The following is a 21,370-nucleotide window of genomic DNA, read 5'->3' on the forward strand; positions in this document are numbered from 1 at the left end:
AGATTGAGACACTTTGGGTTTTGTTGAAATTTTAATAACTGAATGGACAAAATATGCTTACAATGATGTTTCATTCATACAGGCTTTCTCTCTGTGAAAAAGCTCTTGCTCAGTACCTGGAAACCAAGCGTTTGGCTTTCCCACGCTTCTATTTCATCTCTTCCACAGACTTACTTGACATTCTTTCAAAGGGAACTCAACCTACACAGGTAATACTGATTTTGAAAGTCTCATATTGTCCTTTGTTAGGTAAGGAATGTCAATTTCTCTATCATTGTCTAAATGCTACCCACCATGTCACATGTTCCAAGAGCCAGAAAATATTCAATAAAAATACTTAATGTAGCAACAGAGAGATGTTAGAGGCAGTGCTAAAGGACCTAGGAAGGGTAACCATCTTGTCCTCAGTGAAAGGACACTGTACAAATGTCTAGAAAGGAGAACAAATGTAAAAGGCTTAAAGCCTTGCAAGGAGTTAATGGAAGAAACACCAGCTCCAAATCCGCAGAATTGTGGGACAGATACTGGGGTTCCGTTGCCTGGTTCACAGTTTTCTTGGGAAAGACTGGGTCACTGGGAACAAGATCATTGCAGGTACCTTCTTTCAAAACCTTGACTCCAGGGTAACGCTTATAATTACTAAGCTGGGCTAGGCTTCAGTGCTGTTCAGAGATGTATTGGTATAATTTCAGGCTCATCCTCCACCCTCTAATTTTCTCCTATCCATTCAAAAAATAAGGTAGCACCCATGACAGTATGTGAAGCAAATAAAAGAGGCAGTTGTCTTTTGTAATCTGAGAGCACAGATCAGAGACAAACTTTGTGCAAATCCCCAAGCTCTCCTTCCCCTAAACATTTAGAGGACATTGCTTTTCATTATATCTGTTCGGTTGTTCAAGACCTTAGAGTTGTTACAGCTGACACCGGTAGTTACTCCTGGGCTTCACCATATATCACAGATTGTGCTTTACTTTTATAGGTTTGTCTCCGTGTTCTTTCTCTAAAAATATTTATGCCATTTTCTTTGGAATATATGTCACCTCACACTACAGTTTCCTGAATTCTGATGTCCTGTGGACACAGTATTTATGTTGATTATTTCTCTCTCATTCATTTCTCTTTTTTTAGTTGGAATATAATTGCTTTACAGTGTGTTAGTTTCTGCTGTCCAACAGAGTGAATCAGCTGTAAGTACATATATATCCCCTCCCTCTTGGACCTTCCTCCCACCCCACCCCCCAATCCACCCATCTAGGCCATCACAGAGCGTTGAGCTGGGCTCCCTGTGCTATATAGCAGGTTCCCACTAGCTATTCTACATGTGGTAGTGTACATGTGTCAACCTTAATCTCCTAGTGTCGCTCCCTCCCCTTCCCCACTTGTGTCTACGTAGCTGTTCTCTCCATCTGCATCTCTATTCCTGCCCTGCAGGAGGTTCATTTGTACCATTTTTAAAGATTCCACTTACATACATTAATATACAATATATGCCTTTCTCTTTCTTCACTCTGACAGTCTCTAGGCCCATCCACCTATCTACAAATGACTCAATTCTCTTTGTTTTTATGACTGAGCAGTATTCCATTGTGTATATGTATCACATCTTCTTTATCCATTCATCTGTTGATGGACATTTAGGTTGCTTCCATGTCTTGGCTACTGTAAACAGTGTTTCAATGAACACTGGGGGTCCATGTATCTTTTTGAATTATGATTTTCTCAGGGTACATGCCCAGGAGTGGGATTGCAGGATTGTATCGTAGTTCTATTTTAGTTTTTAAGGTACCTCCATAGTATTTTTCATAGTTGTACCTATTTACATTCCCACCAACAGGAAACAGGGTTGCCTTTTTTCGACATCCTCTCTAGCATTTATTGTTTGTAAACTTTTTGATTATGGGCCGTTCTGACCAGTGTGAGGTGATACCTTGTTGTAGTTTTGAATTGCAGTTTTCTAAATGATTAATGATGTTGAGCATCTTTGCGTGTGCCTCTTGGCCATCAGTATGTCCTTGTAGAAATGTTTATTTAGATCTTCTGCCCATTTTTTTATTGGGTTGTTTGTTGTTCTGTTATTGAGCTGCATGAGCTATTTGTATATTTTGGAAATAAATCCTTTGTTTGCTTTGTTTTCAAATATTTTCTCCTATTCTGAGAGTTGTCTTTTTTGCTTGTTTATGGTTTCCTTTGTTGTGCAGAAGCTTTTAAGTTTAACTAGGTTTAAATAAATAGTTTCATTTTTTGTTTTCACTTTCATTTCTCTAGGAGATGAGTCAAAACAAAAAATTCTGTGATTTATGTCAAAGAATGTTCTTACTATGTTTTCCTCTAAGAGTTTTATAGTGTCTTGTCTTACACTTAGATCTTTAATCCATTTTGAGTTTATTTTTGTGTATAGTGTTAGGTAGTGTTGTAATTTCATTCTCTTAGATGTAGCTGTCCAGGTTTCCCAGCACCACTTACTGAAGAGACTGTCCTTTTTCCCTTGTATATTCTTGCCTCCTTTGTCATAGGTTAGGTGACCATAGGTGGATTTATTTTGGGGCTTTCTATCCAGTGCCTCTGATCTCCTAGGGTGATGATATGAGATAGAGGGTGTCCTATCCTATTCCAGGTATTTGTTCCTAAACACTTGAAAATTTGAAATACTTAGAATTCCGAATTTTAACTCTGTAAATTAGGTGCATAAATCTGTAAGTAAGAATATGCTTTTTCTTTTATATTCTTTAAACATAATAAACACATATGTGGTGTTTTATTGAACAGTATTACTTACCCAGAATATAGACATGAGACATTTTGTTTTTTCTACAATTATTAATCTCAAATGTGCCCTGCTGAATCTCTTTACACTGAGTAGCAGATCCCTTTATAATACCTTGGCTAGGCATTGTAATGCTCCTGTCCCTTTTTCTTATTAATAATTAAAGAAACCCAAAGCAACTCAGCAAGATCTAGTTTAAAATTCCAAGCTCACCTCTGTGTCAGGACCAGTTTTTTACATAAAGAACCTAGAGATGAGATCTTTTATTTCTCCTCCCTACCAGCTTATTTTGGGCAGGGGCGGGGGAAGGGTGTCATCTGTCAGTCATCGCCCTTTCTTAATGCATATTCCTGCTTCTCTGTTCAGCAGTGGCTGTTGACCTTGCCCCTTGACAGCCAGGACCTACATCTGGGTCTCTTGTGGAACAGGAGCAAGTCCTCAGGACAGGGGGAACTTCCCAGGGGAATATAGGCAGAGCCAAGTCCTTCTCAGTGCTTCTAGTTCTTGCCCTTGGCAGTGTAGTCAGTCATTTGTTACATTTTGTTCCTCCTTTCCACCTAAACAGATGTGGGAAGTAGGGACATGTTACAGATTCACTTGCTTCAGGCACCTGAGGATTCTGTGAGTGGTTCTCCAACCCCACTCACTGGACAAGTTAAAGGGCAGAGGTTGGGGAAACAGTCCTCCGCCTTGAAGCCCCATGAGGAGTGAGGAAAAGTCAGAGCATCCCCCTCTGGGCTGATAACTCACAGGTGTGAGGATGGTCGTCTCTCTCTCCCCACCTCCCTGCTGTGCTTTCCCAGAAGGGGTGTGTGGAGGCAGATGATGGTAAGCTGTTGAGATGTGTCTTGTCAAGCCCTGAAGGGACCAACTTGTCCTAATCCCTGTCTGCTGTCTTCAGAGCATGTGCGTGCCCAGGGCCTCTCGGTCCTTAATTGAGGTCCTAGGCAGGTGCTAGAGGAGCAGATGATTCAACATACACTTGTCACCTATTCTGTGTCCTTTCAGATCATCAAAAAGTGCTTCGTGTGTTAGACATGCTTGTTGGCTCACAGGTATATGCATCCCTGATGCCAACTGCTGTTTTTCCACATCCTTCCTAAATTATAGGATGAGGTTTCGCTTTTTTTAAAAAAGTTAACTGAAAGGATGTACCTTTAAAATAATTCTATTTTCACAGTATCACTTCAGTGTTTTAGAGTGTTACCTTTCATATCACTGTGATTTGACAAGTCTTCTTGTCTGCTTCATTCACAGCATTTTAATTTTAAGTTCTAAACCCCTGAACCTCAGGTGCATTTCTCAGTGCTAGTAACACTCTTTAATGTAGGACTAGTAATGCTGGGCATTAAAAAGATCTTAAATTTTAATGTAGCTGAATATTAAAGTCACAGCAGAGGGAGTCTCCAGAATGGCTCACAGCCATGCTAATGAGTACCAGCCGTGGTGCCGTCTATACCATATCAACAAAAGGAGGTAGGATATTTCTGCTTACTAACTGAATGGGTCTGTCTGACTATGTAGCTCCAGGGTAAACGCAGTTTACAGTTCTCCTGACCTGCCAGCTTTGATTCCATTTTTGAAACATTTTGAAATTTGAGGTACACTATTTCAAATTTGCTCAAAATTTGACTTCATTGAGATCTTTTTGTTCCACGAATTAAAACTTAAGCAATTCAATTTCACATCAAATGTCCCACTTTTAGGAAAGGGTCCTTATTAGGGAAAGGGTTTAGCTGCCTCTGAGGTGCAGGTACTACCAGGGAGTGACTTGTTGGGGCAGAGGATTGAAAAAGTGCTAAGGAGGAGTTGAGTCATCTTGAGCCACAGTCAGCTTCTTTCCCTGCAGTGTTTCTGCAAAGTCAAGGTGTGATCTCAACTTTTGGTCACTTACCGTGGAAGAGTTCATGCTTATCAGTTTCAGGCCACCAGACACAGCTTTTCCGTCTCTGCCTTTTGTGTTAACATCCTGAATGTGCTCCCTGTCGTGTGACAGAGATAACATGGCAACTGCAGCTTATGGGATAACAATGCAATGGCCCTTTGTGGGCAGATGACTCGTGTTGACATCTTGTGAATGACTTGAATTCTTCAGGTTCCCCTCCTCCACCCACTACACTCAATTTAAGAGTGCTGGTCCAAGTGAGGGTTTCTGCAGTTGATGTGGAATTTGATCAGCCTGAACACATCAGCTAGCGGAGGGCTGATATTACTACATCCTGCATTCTATAAGCAGACATGCCCAGTTTAAGGTACTTCAGTTGGAATGTCAGAGTGATGATGTCGGTTCATCTAAAATGCCTTCAGTGGCTTTTTAGCTCTCAGTAAGTTTGGTTAAGGTCAAGTTTTAAAGATTTTTCTCCTAGAATTCATCCTGATCTCCCAGTCTCATAGATTATCTCAAGGACTGAGGATAGGGTTGTGCCATGTAACTTAAGTGGTCAGAAATTTCTGGCAGTTGCTTGTGGGAACACAAACTTAGAGGTGTCCTTGCAGGGCTAATGGACATGGAGTAGTAATTATGCAGTTGCACATGATTCAGTATTAACATTCTGTGATTCCTCTCCTGCTTAGAAAAACATCCATTTGTATTTTTCAAGTAAAGCAAGTGTAGTGGTTAAATTCAGCCTGGGTAACATTAGTTGCCCTGAGGTGCCCTCCCAGGTTATAATACAGTGTCTAAAAATAGCAGACAACCAGTTTTTAGCCACTGGTTCCTTATGACCTGAAAGATCTTTCTGTCCTAGAAGAGTTGGTGTGTTTTGTCTTCCTTCATCTTCTATGTGATGATGAGTGAAAGCTTCCCCATGTTGGAGCTATACTAAAGAAAGACACTTTCTATGTGATCAGCCGCATTTGTGTTGCATAATGGAGGTAGCCATGGACCACATGGGGCTAATGGGCACTTGAAATGTGACAACTGAGAAACTGAATTTTTAACTACAATGTGTTAGAGTTGATCTTTGATTCAGTTATTGGAAAACATAAATTTGAAACAACTTGAGTGTGAATCTACTTTCTCAACCGCGCATCTTATGAAACATAGAGACAGATCAATATGTCTGATGAAGAATCCAAACTGAGATAAGCTATAAATGCAAAATATGCACCTGGTTTCAAAGACTTAAAGAATGTAAAATATCTCATTAGTAGTACTTCTATTAATTATATATCGAAGTGACAATACTTCGGATGTATTAGGTCAAATAAAGCATGTTAGAATTAATTTCACCTGGGTTTTTTTTTTTTTTCGTGTTTTAATGTGACTACCAGAAAGCCACTGCTATGGCAGTTGAGGCCACAATTTTCTAAACTGACAAGATCAGGAAATATATATACTCAGAAATGTTGAATGTTTGCATCAAAAATATCCTTCATGACATCAGACCAAATCTATGTAAGAAGAAATCTGCCAACTTGTCTTTTGAGAAGTCCCCAAATTGCATTATGAGGCAGATGGCACTCAACTGATACCCTTAATAGTCTGTCAATATTGGCACTTGGACAGGTGCTTGTGAGAAATGGGCTTAGTATTAAGTAATAAAAAGAACTTCTGGATCTTCAAGGGGCAGATGTCTAAAACCCCACATCCCCACAAGCACAGTATATTTCTGGATAGTGCTTCCACTTGGTTATCTCTGTGATGGAGTGAAGGTGCCTCAGGATCTGAATCTCAGGAATCAGGGTGATGCAGCTCAACAATCACTAATGGTGGGTCACAGCCTTCTAGATGGGGATTAGTCCTCCTGAGACAGTCAAGGGAGGGACTTTGCTGACAGTCCAGTGGTTAGGGCTCCATGCTTCCACTGCAGGGAGCTCGGGTTTGATCTGTGGTTAGGGAACTAAAATCCTGCAAGCCATGTGGCACAGCCAAAAATAACATAAAATTAACTAGTATGTCTTAGACAATCAAGAGTAAAAAGGCTGAAGATGCAAGTAGTTAGTTGGCCACATGTAAGAGTGAATGAGTTTTAGCTGAAATAAAAAAGATTCCAACTTTTCTGTAGGGAGTAGACGGTTGGAGGGCTCATAGGTACCTGCATTGGAGGGAGGCAGTTGTCCTTGACTTTAGGTTGGGGCTGAGGATGGAATAAAGGAAGAGGCAGGAAAAGAAAACGGACATAAGAGATGGTCATGGTTTTGACTACCTTGCCATTACCTCTACTCACCTTCAGCTGAACACCAAGGAATGGAAGCTGTTTGTCTAAGTGTAGTTTATTATAGAAATTGCCAGTGAGAATAGCTCCACTTGGTATGCATGCACACATGCTTAGTCACTTCAGTCATGTTCAACTCTTTGTGATCCCATGGACTGTAGCCCACCAGACTCCTCTGTCCATGGGATTTCCCAGGCACGGATACTGGAGTGGATTGCCAGTATAATTTAGGACTGTGTCATATTTCAAATGGATGCCTTTGTATAAAGGTGGCCTTGTACTCAAATGGCCTAGGTGTTTGTGTGTGACAAGAAAATAGACAATCAGTTTTTAAATAAAATCATAAATTATATATCCAGTAGGGATTATCCTTGATCATCCTTGCAAAATGGTTAACATATGGTTAACTACAGGTTATATAACATTTTTTTTTTTTCATTTTGCCAATATGTTGCCACTGCTTAGAATTCTGTTGGAGCTCTTTTATTGGAATTCCTTCCACAGCGAGTTTATAAGTTATACAACAAAATCAGGGTTATTATAATGCAGGATTAAAACACCACTTGATGTAACAAGATAAAAAATTGTATAACTTTGGGATCCCACTGCTAAAGAGTCTTAGGCTTTGCTGTGGAATCTAAAACTCCTGATTCTGGCTTTTGTTTGATGTTAGGTTGTTCAGCTCCAACTTAAATTCAGTGGGCAGGGTTTCTGGCTCTGAAGCGTTAGCTTTTGTGTAAAAATGGAGCATAATTGCTTTACAATGTTGTATTAGTTTCTGATGTACAGTGAAGTGGATCAGCTATACATGTACCCATATCCCCTCCCTCTTAGACCTTTCTCCCAGCCCTACCCTGTCCCACACATCTAGGTCATCACAGAGCCCTGAGCTGGGCCCTCTGTGCTATAAAACAGGTTCCCACTATGTAAATATGGTAGGGTATGTATGTCAGTTTTAATCTACCAGTTTATCCCACCCTCCCCTTTCCACCTGCGCCCACATGTCCGTTCTCTATGTCTGTGTCTCTGTTCCTATCCTGCAAATAAGTTCATCTGTACTGTTTTTCTGGATTCTACATACATGCCTTAATATATGATATTTGATTTTTTTCTTTCTGACTTCACTCTGTATGACAGACTTTAGGTCCACCCACATTGCTACAAATGACCCAATTTCATTTCTTTTTATGGCTGCTTAATATTCTATTGTATATATGTACCACATCTTCTTTATCCCTTTGCCTGTTTAGGTTGCTTCCATGTCTTGACTATTGTAAATAGTGTTGCAATGAACACTGGAGGTCCATGTATCTTTTTGAATTATGTTTTTCTCAGGGTATGTGCCCAGGAGTGGGGTTGCAGAGTTGTATTGTAGTTCTTTGTTTAGTCTTATTTTTTTTTTTACTGTACCTCCATACTGCTCTTCATAGTGGTCATATCAACTTACATTCCTACCAACCAAAAAGGACGGTTCCCTTTTCTCTATACCCTCTCCAGCATTTATTGTTTGTAGAATTTTTGACGACGGCTATTTTGACTGGTATAAAGTGATAGCTCATTATAGTTTTGATTTGCATTTCTCTGATAATTAGTGATACTGAGCATCTTTTCATGTGCTTTTTGGACATGTATCTTCACTGGAAAAATGTCTATTTAGAGCTTCTGGCCTTTTTTGATTTTTTTTTTTTAATATAGAGCTGCATGAGTTATTTGTATATTTTGGAGATTAATCCCTTGTGGGTTACTTTGTTTGCCAACATTTTCTCCCATTCTGTGGGTTCTCTTTTTGTTTTGTTGATGGTTTCCTTTACTGTGCAAAAGTCTTTAAGTTTAATTAGGTCTCATTTGTTTATTTTTGTTTTTATTTTTATTACTCTAGGGGATGGATCCAAAAAGATATTGCTGCGATTTATGTCAGTGAGTGTTCTGCCTATGTTTTCCTCTAAGAGTTTTATAGTACTAGCCTTATTTTACGTCTTTGATGCATTTTAAGTTTACTTTTGTGTATGGTGTTAGAGAATGTTATAATTTCATTCTTTTACACGCAGCTGTACAGTTCTCCCAGCACCACTTACTGAAGAGGCTGTCTTTTCTCCATTGTGTACCCTGGCCTCTTTTGTCATGGATTAGTTGACCACAGGTGCATGGATTTATCTCTGGACTTCCTATTCAGATCCACTGCTCTACATTTCTCTTTTTGTGCCAACGCTGTACTGTTCTGATTACTGTAGCTTTGCAGTATAGTCTGAAGTCAGGGGCCTATTCCCCCCAGCTTCATTTTTCTTTCTCAGAATTGCTTTGGCTATTCTGAGTCTTTCGTGTTTCCATACAAATTAAAAACAAAAAGTTGTTCTAGTTCTGTGAAAAGTACCATTAGTAAATTGATAGGGATTGCATTGAATCTGTAGATTGCCATGGGTAGTACAGTCATTTTGACAACATTGATTCTTCCAGTCCAAGAATATGGTATATCTTTCCATCTGTTTGTGTCATCTTTGATTTCTTTCTTCAGTGTCTTACAGTTTTCATAGTAGCAGTCTTTTGCCTCTTTAGGTAGGTTTATTTATAGGCATTTTATTCTTTTTGATGTGGTGGTAAAGGGATTGTTACCTTAATTTTTCTTTCTGATATTTTGTTATTAATGTATAGGAATACAAGAGATTTCTGTGTATTAATTCTATTTTTGACTGCACCGTTTGGCTTGGAGGATTTTAGTTCCCCTACCAGGGTTTGAACCGACTCCCTTGGTAGTAAAAGTAGGGAGTCCTCTCTACTGGACCACCATGGAATTCCCTTCATTTTGTATCCTGCACCTTTACTGAATTCAGTGATATGCTCTAGTAGTTTTCTGATAGCATCTTTAGGATTTTCTATGTATAGTGTTATATCATCTGATAGTTTTACTTCTTTTCCAATTTGGATTCCTTTTATTTATTTATTTCTTCTCTGATTGCCATGGCTAGGGGACTTGGAAAACTATGTGGAATAAAAGTGATGACAGTGGACACCTTATTCCTGATCTTAGAGGGGATGCTTTCAGCTTTTCACTGTTGAGAATGATGTTAGCTGTGAGTTTGTTGTATATGGCCTTTATTATGTAATGTCCATTTTTGAGAGAAGGGACTAGTGACTGACATGGGCCATGAGGAATTTTTGGGTACAGATATATTCAGTTTCTTAATTGTCTCAGTGTTTACAAGAGTTTTTTTCACTTTGCTAAAAATTTATTAAGCTGTACACCTATGATTTTTTTTCACTTTTCTCTCTATACAATTATATTTTAAAAGGTTATTTGAAAACTCAGTTTTTGTTGTCAGCACACTTATATACATTTATATACACATGCTAAAAATGTCTAGGAAGAAATACAGAATTAGCATTGATAATATAGTTATATCCAAGTTATATTAGTAAGTACAAAATCAAATGGCAAAATATTATGTATACTACGATTTTAGTTTTGGTAAAAGCACACCAGGTAATATCTGATACCTAATATTAGCTATAATGATTTACAAAATTTATAAAAAAAACTAATATCTTTGCTGGGAAAGATTGAGGGCAAAAGGAGACGGGTGCAAAAGAGAATGAGATGGTTGGATGGCATCACTGACTCAATGGACATGAGGTTGAGCAAACTCTGGGAGATAGTGAAGGATGGGGAAGTCTGGCATGCTGCAGTTCACTGAGTCGCAAAGAGTTGGACGTGACTTAGTGACTGAACAACAACAAATATAGTCTTTCTGAATTATGTAATTGCATGTTCACTACTGAAAGTTTGAAAAATATAGAAATATAGAATATCAGAATATTATTAGCATACTCCTTGATGCTATATTTGAGTGATTATGGTGACTTTTTTTTTATGTGTTTGTGTAGGTCAGAACACTATATTTAATAAAAATTGAAATATTCTTCTACACTCTGATGTTTAATATCTGTAGAAGTTATCATTATATGAAAGTGATATAACTGATTAAACATATTCCTAGAAGTTTTTTGCATATTTAGGCTTCAGACAATGATATGTGTCCATGTACTGTCACCTATACTATTATTAAAAATATAAAAGACAACAAACTATTCAACATTTTAGCAGGCTTAAATTTTTGTACATGTAAAAGTAATAGACTCATATTACTGAGTAATAGACTCAGTACATGTAAAAATAGATAAGACTGCCTATATTTCGGATGTTATATACTTCTCACAAATACTATCATGAGTATTACCATCATTATGAATAAATGAGTTAATTACTATGTATGTGTGAACTCTGAGGTGTTCACCATGCTAGGAATGACATTAAGACTTTGTGTCTATTTTATCTCTGTTAATCAGCAGCAGCATCTTTCATAGATGGGCAAATATGCAATGAAATATAAGCAAAAAGCACTGGGGAAAGCTTTGAGAATGTATGATAACCATACAGAGAAGTTAGTTCATAGCAATACATGGAAACTATGCATAGATGCATATGCAGAAGCGACATAATTTCATTTTCTTCCCTTTGTTCTCTAGGTGAACATAGAGCAGACTGTTGATCTGATCATTGTATTAGTTTTCATTTTAAATTATAAAATTACTGAGATAAGTAGGTTTTTTTTTTACTTTATTTACAAACATAAATGAAAGCTCTTAAAAAGGCAGGTCTCCTTGTGCAGAAATCTGAAAAATATTAATTTCAGTTATCAAGGATTGATTATATAACTCCATTCCCCCCAATAATATGGTTCACATTTCACATACTGTGGTGTGTTAACTGTGACCGATCTTGAGAAGCACAAACTTAATCGCTGGTTCCTCAGTCCACAAAAATCGCCACGTGAATGACAGATGTACATCTTGACACATGATCAGTAACGTCACACTTTTCAAAGTCTGTCTGTGGTTGGCCATCACACATTTGCTGTTCAGTTCTCACGAAGTCAGCAGAGAACATAGTGTGCTACAAATTTGTCCCCAGAGAAGAACCCACCTGATATTTTATAAAAATACACCATCAAAAGAGAGAATTAGTGATGAAGTTGGAAGTGTAGCAAAGAAGTGAAAATTGATAACGCTAAAGTGAAATTTGAATCATAAATGTAGTCATGGATGAAAAAGCTGAATGTAGAAATGACATCACCTTTTGAGAGATTCTAGATATGCAGCCAGAGGACTATAGTGAAAATGAACTTAATCAAAACAAATCTAAACAGTGGTTGAGATAAAAAGGAGGAAGATTTCCCAAAGGTAGTGACACCAAAAAAAAAAAAAAAAAAAGAAAATCCACATTAAAGAAACTCTTAGAAATACCGGGACACGGGGCTTCAAAGGATGAAATGTTGGCAGCTGATCCAGACTTCCAAAGGAACATGAAGATTACACAAAGCACAGGAAAGATGCTCGTTTGGAATCTTAAGTTCTCAGATGAGAAGGAGGAGGCAAGTGCTGTTTGAACTACACCTGATAAGTTTCCTAAAAAGAACTAAAATAATTTTTAATTTTTTAGGGTTTTCAGTTAGTGTACTAAATATTTATTTACAGTTTTTTATTTCCCTATACTTCTATAACCAAGAGTGAGAGGGATTTTAATATTTTAACAAAAATTTTTAAAGTCCAGAGCACATTTGCATGTTTACCCATTGATTGTAGAGGTTGCACAGTTGTTCTTACAATCCTGCACTACTGTCCAAAGCAGGACCTGCCTGAATACCTACACCCCAATGGGTGGATGCACCTGATTTACTGTAAATCTGTGAAACATGACCTTTTAGTTTTTGTCACTAACCTTTTAGAAACCTGTTCAAGATATAATCAAATTATTGAATTTCATGATTTGAAATTTTCATATCCATTTTGTTTCTTCTTAGGTAAAAAGAGGAGGCATCAGTTTTTTATTTTTTTATTTTTTGTAAAATTAAAGATCTTTCCAAAGACCCAACTAGCAAAGAGGAATTTAAATTTTGTGTTAACATGTACAAAGAAATGGAACTAATTTGAGGGCAACAGCGTGCATGTTAGTTAAGAAAATGGTTGTGTTCTCTCAGAAGCTCGAAGTGGAGGGCAGAATAGGAAACTATTTAACTTCCAGCATGCCAGGTATAAGTCACAGGAGAACAGCAAGCTGTGGGGTTTGCATGTCCTGGTCACCCACTGAATGACTGCAGGATTAGAAGTTCTTATGAAACTCTTTCCTGGCCAAAGCAGTGATGTGTGAGGGTGTCTGATGGTTGAGGTCTCATTTATCCTGCAGCTTTGTACCTGAATATTATTTAGGCCCGTTATGCAGTAGAAGCCATTAAACATCTGTGCACTTGCTGGCCACCTCAGCTGTGACAGCGAACTGTGAGATGATTGGAGAGACTGTGTGTAAATGTCCTCTGGGTTATGTGCAGGGATGCAGTAACTGTGATAATCCAAGCAATGATCATCGGCTACCACTCTGTCTACACTGAAAGTGAGAGCCGCAGAAAATCATCTGTTTTCAACGGGGAAGATTCCTTGTTGTGATTTTCTTCTAAAAGAGCGAATACAGCAAAAATGTGAAGGCTAAAAGCTTCAGAGATTAAATCGCCCTTGAGTTCCTTCCCAGTATTGATAGTGGTCTTGTCATGTGGGAAATTTAGGCAGGTTGCTCTTGTTCCTAGAAGCTGATGTTGGGATAGTTATCAAGTCTGGTTAAACTGTATTTCAAGAAAATCTCATTACAGAGATGGCCGTAATGCCATGTGCCAAGAAATTTTCTGTGGCTTGAAACCATCTTCTGGTTTTTATTATTTTTTATTATTTTTATTGAGATGAAATTCAGACAACACAAGATTATGCATTTTAAAGCGTATGATTCATTGGCATTTTGTACATTCACAGTGTTTTGCATCTGTTATCTCTGCCTAGTTCCAAATTATCTTATCACCCTGATATAAAGCCCCACGCCCATCAAGAAGTCACTACATTCCCTTGCCTGCTCCCCCTGGCCACCTCCTAACAGCATGACATTTTCGACAAGGTTCATCCATACTGTAGCATGCACCGGTGCTTCATTCCCTTTGATGCCTGAGCAGTATCCCGTTGTATGGATATGCCACAGGGTGTCTGTCATCCGTCAGTGGACACCTGGGTTAGTTCCACCTTTTGTGAATAATACTGCTATGAGTATTTTTGTACAGGTATTTTGAGTACTTGTTTTCTGTAGTTTGGGGTATGTACCTAGTAGTGAAGTTTCTGGGTCTTACGGCAAGCCTATGTTAACCTTTTATTTATTCTTTTTCTAATTTTATGTATGCATTTTTGTGCTGGAACTTCATTGCTGACTGGGCTTTCTCTGGTGGAGGCACGTGGGGGCTTACTCTCTGATCGCTGTACATGGGCTACTCCTTGCAGTGGCTTCTCTTGTTGTGGAGCGTGGGCTCAGTCATTGTGGCTCATGGATCCAGTTGCTCTGCAGCCTGTGGGATCTTCCTAGACCAGAAATTGAATCCGTGTCCTCTGCTTTGGCAGACAGATGCTTAAACACTGGATCACCAGGGAAGTTGCTATGTTAACTTTTTGAGGATTCACCAAACTGTGTTCTGCTTTGCAGCTTTTAGCTGTGCCACGTGTAAGGAGGGAATACTGGTTCCCACTCCTGATACTTCCTATGGTCCACTCTGCCCTTTATTCAGTCTACCCCAGAGCAGGTAGAGTGGCTTGCCTGACTGAGAGCCTGCAGGACACACGCCTTCCTCTCCTTTCCTCCTCGCCAGCCCTTTTAGGTGGAGAGTCTGGTCCCAGCCTGTTCTGATGTGACCAGATGGAGAAGGCTTACTGGTTCTCATGTACTGCATGGAGGCCAGTCGGGCTTTCCTCTCTGAACTGACCTCTAGCAGAACAAGTGCAGATCTTTGTTTTTTAACTTGGTTTGTTTTATATTTCAAGTAGTCTGGAACCTGCGCAGGGCTCAGTATGTTATATTGTTGGGGATTCTTTTGGGAATCCCACAACTTAGGATCTAAAAAGTTAGGAGGCCAGAAGAATTTGAACTTTGTAAATGTGGCCTGGACTTGCAGGTTTAATATCTAACTGCCACTTACATTTAGCAATGTCAACTTGATGAAGTCACCTAATACTTGACTTTCAATTTCTTTGTCAATGAAAATGGGAGAATCCCGTTCACCCTTCTTATGTAACAAATATGCATGGGACTCATGTCAGTATCAAAGCAGATGCATGGTAGCAAATGACCTGACCCAAGGAGAAGGTCTAATTTACATTTTTGTTTCAAATATTTCAATGCCTTTTTTATAAGGTTTTTATGGTGTAAGTAAAATACTATATCTGAATTTTAATAACCTGACCACAAAATTTCCAGCAGAATGATTGCTGCAGGAATATGGTACAGATAGAGAAGTTAGTAAGTCTCCAACTTTAAGGAGAAAACAGATGACCTACCCGGGTAAGCATTCACCTCCCAACACCTGATGATGTGATCAGAGTGCCTGGCTACTTCTCCACCAAGGTCATTTCAGACTCTGAAATTGAAGAAATGATTTTTATTTGGAAGGAAAAAAAACATTTTAAGGCAACTCTGTGATGATATAAAGACAGTTTTATGAATTCATTTAGCTACCTCTTGATTCCCAGAATGCTCCTCCAGTAGGAAGTGCTCTTATCTCTTGTATCTTGTCTTAGGTTACACGCCACCTTTCCAAACTCTTCGACAGCATTGCAGATCTGCAGTTTGAAGATGATCAGGATGTCTCTGCACACAAGGCGGTTGGAATGTACAGCAAAGACGAGGAGTACGTCCCATTCCCAGCTGAGTGTGAATGCATAGGCCATGTAAGAGCTGATTATGAGATTCTCTATGCTAGGGGAGGATGGGGGTGTCATTTTTAAAAGTTGAATGGAACCAGAAATTGTCCATTCATGTCAATTGTCAGGCTCTGCTTAGTCTTGTGCTCTGAGATTCCTGTTTACGTCGGTCTGGTGTGTCCGAGGAGTCCTCTGCCAAGCTTCCTGCTCTGTGCATCAGGCTTCAGCAGCCTGCACGGGCTCGAAGACACTAGCAGTTGAGCTGGACAGGAAGGACTGCCACGGACTGAATGAGCAGACCCCAGAATTAGTAGCAAATGCCACCCAGTGACTGAGTCTCCTGCAGAGAGAATAACTTTCAGCCCTGCTCACCATTCGGGGAAGGATTACGGTGAAGCAGCGCCTTGCAGTGAAGCACATTAGAAAGTGGCTGCGGTTCAGGATTCTGAGGTGGATGTTGTCAATGGCTGCTTGTAAATAACTTTGGCTGAGTCCACAAAGCTGATGTCACGTATACCAGTTACCGCATGCACAGACAGTTAACATGTTCTCTTCTCTCACAAACACCTCAAATGTATTCTTAACAGTTATCTGTAAGAACAGCTCATTATGATTTATGAAGGAGCTATTGGTGTTTTCAGATGATTTAGAGGAATTGCATCTTTTTATGATGATGCTTGTATAACTTAAAAATTAATCCACAAGTAACGGAGAGAGTAGCCTCTATTAAAGAACAGTTTAGGTTGAGGCAGGGGGTTCTTTAAAGGGCCCTTTGCAAAAATCTGATAGCAGCCCCTTTTTCTACAGGGATTTTCTCTGTTGCTTTTTAATATTGAACCAGAAAAATCCTGCCAAATGCAGGGAAAGCAGATGGTGGAATACTTTGATTAAAGTATATATTTGATCTCTTGGGCTCTTTAGGATATTATTACAGTGATTAGAAAAAATCACCATAAACTATCTTGACAAAAGTGTGTTGCTGTCTGCCTCCTCCCCAGCAGACTGCTAGCTGACTGGCATAGTGCCTGGAAGGAGGACAGTCCAATTGATAGATGCAGTTATCACTAGCAGAAACCTTTGATATTGAAAGTTTTCACAGTGCTCTAGTTTATCCTGTATAAGCAACTTATGCTAGAGACTTTTGGGCATGTACCGCATGCACCCTCTAATTGCCTTTGTTTTATTAAAAGATGCTTTTCCTTTAGGCCTTCCCCCCTACCCCACACTTTTATGATTGGTTCCTCCCAATTTTGGCTGTTTGCCTTTTATTTGACAAGTGTTTATTGAATACCCACTATGTACCAGCCACTGGGTTTGGCCTTTGGAAATCCAGAAATGAGTAAGACATAGCACCTGTCCTTTGGGAACTCTTGGGCTCATTGAAGAAATAGATGTTCACATAATTAGTGATAACAGGAAGTGGTGATTCTTGTTACAAAGAGTTGGACAGAAGCTGATGCAACACTAAGATGTGAGAAGGTATCAAGCAAGCACCTCATCAGGGCTTAGTTCTCAACTCATTGAGCTGAGTTGCTCTTGGTGGCATAGTCTCTAAACATGGGCTGATGTGTGTGTATGTATGTATGGTACATACACCTACCGTGTATGTATGTTTGGTCTTCCCAGATGGACTGGAGAGTTCTGAAGAACAGGTGGCCCACATTGAGGACATGGATCCCAGAGCATCTGGGAGATGCTAAAATGATATATGACTTACTTACTGAAGGAGCCTGTTGCTTGGTGACATTGAGTTGTGCTGAGTGACGATAGTAGTGCTTAGATCTCCTGCACTCAGGCATGGGAACAAAGCCCGGCCAGGAGGCCAGGGGAGAAGGCTCCTAGGATATTGGGCCATAGCAAAGGCTGTGCTTTCTTCTTCCAATAGGGAAGGCTGTCAACTCATTGACCACACACCACTCCTTCCCACTTCTCCAGAGAAAGAGGTTGTAGGAATGAATACTGCTGCCATCTTCACAGAGGCAGGGAAAGAAATCAATTATATAATTTCAGGATCTCATACAGTCCTTGGAATTTATTTAGTATAGTCATTTTTATCGCCATGGTCAATTATTTTCAAATGATATAGGTATCCTTTTGTTATATAACATCATCCCCGGGAGACATATATACAGACAAATATAGCATATTTGAATAGAATGGAAAACTGGCTGAAATATATCTGTGGGAACAAAATACACTTTGAATGAATTTTTTTCAAGATTGATTTTCACAAGTCAGCAGTTGTCCTCTTTCTCATCTCTCCTACTGTCTAATTTCTGACAAGTGTGAAGATGAGAGCCAGTTGGGAATATAATTAAGACACTTGCTGAAAACACTGTAAGACTAGGTACTATAGAGATTTTAGGGTAGAATCTTCAGTATATTTAAAAATCAAAAATAAATTAAAAAATCAATTTTCTAGACTCAGACACAGAAAGCAAATGTATGGTTACTGAAGGAGAAAGGGGACAAAGGGATAAATTAGGAGGTTGGGATTAACAGATACACACTACTATGTTTACAATAAACAGCAAGGACCTATTATAGCACAGGGAACTGTGTTCAATATCTTATAATAACCTATAATGGCAAAAAATCTGAAAAATAATACATATATATGTATAATTGAATCACTTTGCTATACACCTGAAATTTAGCACAGCATTGTTATATCAGGTACACTTTAAAAAATCCATATCCTGTGATTTTCAAATCTCTAGAATTTTACTCTAACATACTGGCTGTGATGTTTGGTTTCTCAAAACACTGTGTGTTGCCAGACAGGAACTTGATCTAGAGCCTTCTGCTCTTCAAATCTGAAAAATGAAAGAATGGAGAACACCTTGTCTGGTTAGGGTGTGGAAATTTATGAGGCAGCTGGTAGATGAAAGAAGATGAGCGGTATCCTGGCAGAAGACAGTTTTCTGTAGGGAAGACTTCCTCTGTCAGTAGTTCACCGGCCCCTTTGAGTTACCTTCTAGTACAGGAGTTTAAAACATTGGGTTGGCCAAAAAGTTCATTTGAGTTTTTCCATGAGATTTTACAGAAAGCCTGACCAAACTTTTGGCCAACCCAATAAATCCACCTGAAGCCTTCCTCTCTTAGTAGCCTTCAAGCCTGAGAGAGGATAGCATTATCCCTCTTCCATAGGTAAGCCTGTGTTACTACATTTGTTTGCTTTAAAAGGTGGAAACCTGGCTCCTGAAGCTGGAACGGACCATGCAGGAGACAGTGCGTCATTCCATCACAGAGGCCATCTCAGTCTATGAAGACAAACCCAGGGAACTGTGGATTTTTGATTTCCCGGCTCAAGTTGCGCTAACTAGCTCGCAAATCTGGTGGACTACAGATGTAGGAATAGCCTTCAGTAGGCTAGAGGAAGGCTACGAAACGGCCCTAAAGGATTTCCATAAAAAACAGGTATTTTGTAAAATTCGTGATTTTGCGATTTTAAGGGACTTGAAGAGGTAAGCTTGCTTCATTCATTCATTCTTGTTTATGAAGTGTTTTAAGTGTTAAGGGCATGATGGTGGGGAAATTTTTAGCAGTCACTTGTTTATCCATTTTTTAGCTTGGTGGTGGTCTTATTTTTTACATTGGTTTAAAAAAACCCATCTTTAAACAACAAGGTCCTAATAGCACAGGGAACTATATTCAATATCCTGAAATAAGCCATAATGGAAAGAATATAAAAAAGTATTATATATATATGGATATATATATGTATACACACACATATATATATAACTGAGTCAGGTGGCTGTACAGCAGAAATTAATGCAGCGTTGTAAATCAACTATACATCAATAAAAAAAAAAAACACATCCATTCTTGTCTGTTGTCTCGGAAGAATCTAGTCTATCACCCACACCTAGATATGGTACCGATTTCTTTCCTCCTAGGTAAGACTCTCCATCTAGACTGATCACATACTTGGTGCATGATTTTCTTGACTCAGTAAGACAGAGGATTATTCAAACAAGACAAATGTTTTCATGTATTTTCTTTATCTGTTCATTAGAAATCACAGGTGAGCAACTTTTGAAGAGGGTCTATTTTGAACTCCATTTTATTTACCCCAGTCATACTATTACTTCTCCTTAAATTTCCCCTCTTAAGATGTGCTCTTGGCTGTGAAACAATTCAGAGATAGAACCTTTCTCTTGGCATATAGATTAAGAGAATATGAGGCTTATCTTCTAGGGCCAACATGCTCAGTGTTTTCCATGTGTCAGCAGCATTGGTATCACCAGAGAGCGTGACAAAAATACAAAATCTCAAGGCCTACCCAACACCTACTGTACCAAAGTATGTTTTTTAACAAGATCCCAGAAGATCTGTATGCAGTTGAGTTTGAGAAGCATTGTTGTGTATTTTGGAAAAAACCATGCTGGTGTGATTCTGCATAAACATTATATATTAGAATAAATATTATTAGTTAAGAAAAGGGAATATTACACTTTGAAAGATATTTGTTTTTTTTTTAACTTTCTGTTTTATATTGGAGCATAGTTGATTAACAGTGTTGTGTTAGTTTTAGGTGTGATTCAGTTACACTTATACATGTGTCTATTATTTTTCAAATTCTTTTCCCGTTTAAGTTGTTACATAGCTGAGCAGAGTTCCCTGTGCTGTATAATAGGTCTTTATTGGTTATCTGTTTTAACTATAGCACTGTGTTCCTGTCCATCCCAAACTCCCTAACTATCTGTTTAAATATTTTAGTATATGTGCTGCCAAAGCGAGCACTGTTTAAATATTAGTTTGTCTACCCTTCTTGTGTTCAGTGGGTAAAGTCAGAATCCAGATTTGTTAAATGACTTTCCCAATGTTATAAAATTTGTAAGTAACACTGGTGCAGTCCACCGGCTTGAGAATGCTTCCCATTCCTCCTCTTTGCTTCTCTTCTTAGCAGTATTTTAACTGGAGTGCCTTAAAAATCATACAGATTTAGATAATGAATACTTGGGTTGATTCAGTTCAGTTCAGTTGGTCAGTCATGTCTGGCTCTTTGTGACTCCATGGACTGAAGCACTCCAGGCCTCCCTGTTCATCACTAACTTGTGGAGCTTGCTCAAACTCAAGTCGATTGAGTCAGTGATGCCATCCAACCATCTCATCCTCTGTCGCCCCCTTCTCCTCCTGCCTTCAATCTTGCCCATCATCAGGGTCTTTTCCAGTGAGTCAGTTCTTCGCATCAGGTGGCCAAAGTATGGAGTTTCAGCTTCAGCATCAGTCCTTCCAATGAATATTCAGGACTGATCTCCTGTAGGGTGGACTGGTTGGATCTCCTTGCAGTCCAGGGGACTCTCAAGAGTCTACTCCAATACCACGGTTCAAAAGCATCAGTTCTTCGGTGCTCAGCTCTCATTATGGTCCAGCTCTCACATCCATACGTGACTACTGGAAAAATTATTCCTTTTAATTTGGCTCTTATAATCTTGGGTGTCTGTGTATGCTCAGTCATGTCCAACTCTACAGTTCATGGACTGTAGCCTGCCAGGCTCCTCTGTCCATGAGATTATCCAGGCAAGAATACTGGGTTGCCATTTCCTTCTCCATTCATCTTGTGAAGAGACCACCTAACTTATTTACATTTCTAAAGAAGTTTTTGCATCCTTTACTTTTGAAGAACAGTGTATTCTTGTTCTTACATCCTTAGGAGAATGGGGCA

The 21,370-nt window shown here is 39.1% G+C and overlaps 1 protein-coding gene across 1 annotated transcript in view; it reads left to right on the forward strand.

Moving 5' to 3' along the window:
* The window catches only part of DNAH11 (dynein axonemal heavy chain 11), a 385,020-nt gene that overhangs the window by 121,499 nt on the left and 242,151 nt on the right, over positions 1–21,370 (forward strand). Inside the window, exons 28-30 of the mRNA XM_043462325.1 lie at positions 83–209; positions 15,574–15,723; positions 18,883–19,116. Of these exons, the coding sequence (XP_043318260.1) occupies positions 83–209; positions 15,574–15,723; positions 18,883–19,116 (511 nt within the window). The remainder of the gene's footprint in view (positions 1–82; positions 210–15,573; positions 15,724–18,882; positions 19,117–21,370) is intronic.

Source organism: Cervus canadensis, chromosome 3 (assembly GCF_019320065.1).
Source record: "Cervus canadensis isolate Bull #8, Minnesota chromosome 3, ASM1932006v1, whole genome shotgun sequence".
NCBI classification, from domain to species: Eukaryota; Metazoa; Chordata; class Mammalia; order Artiodactyla; family Cervidae; genus Cervus; species Cervus canadensis.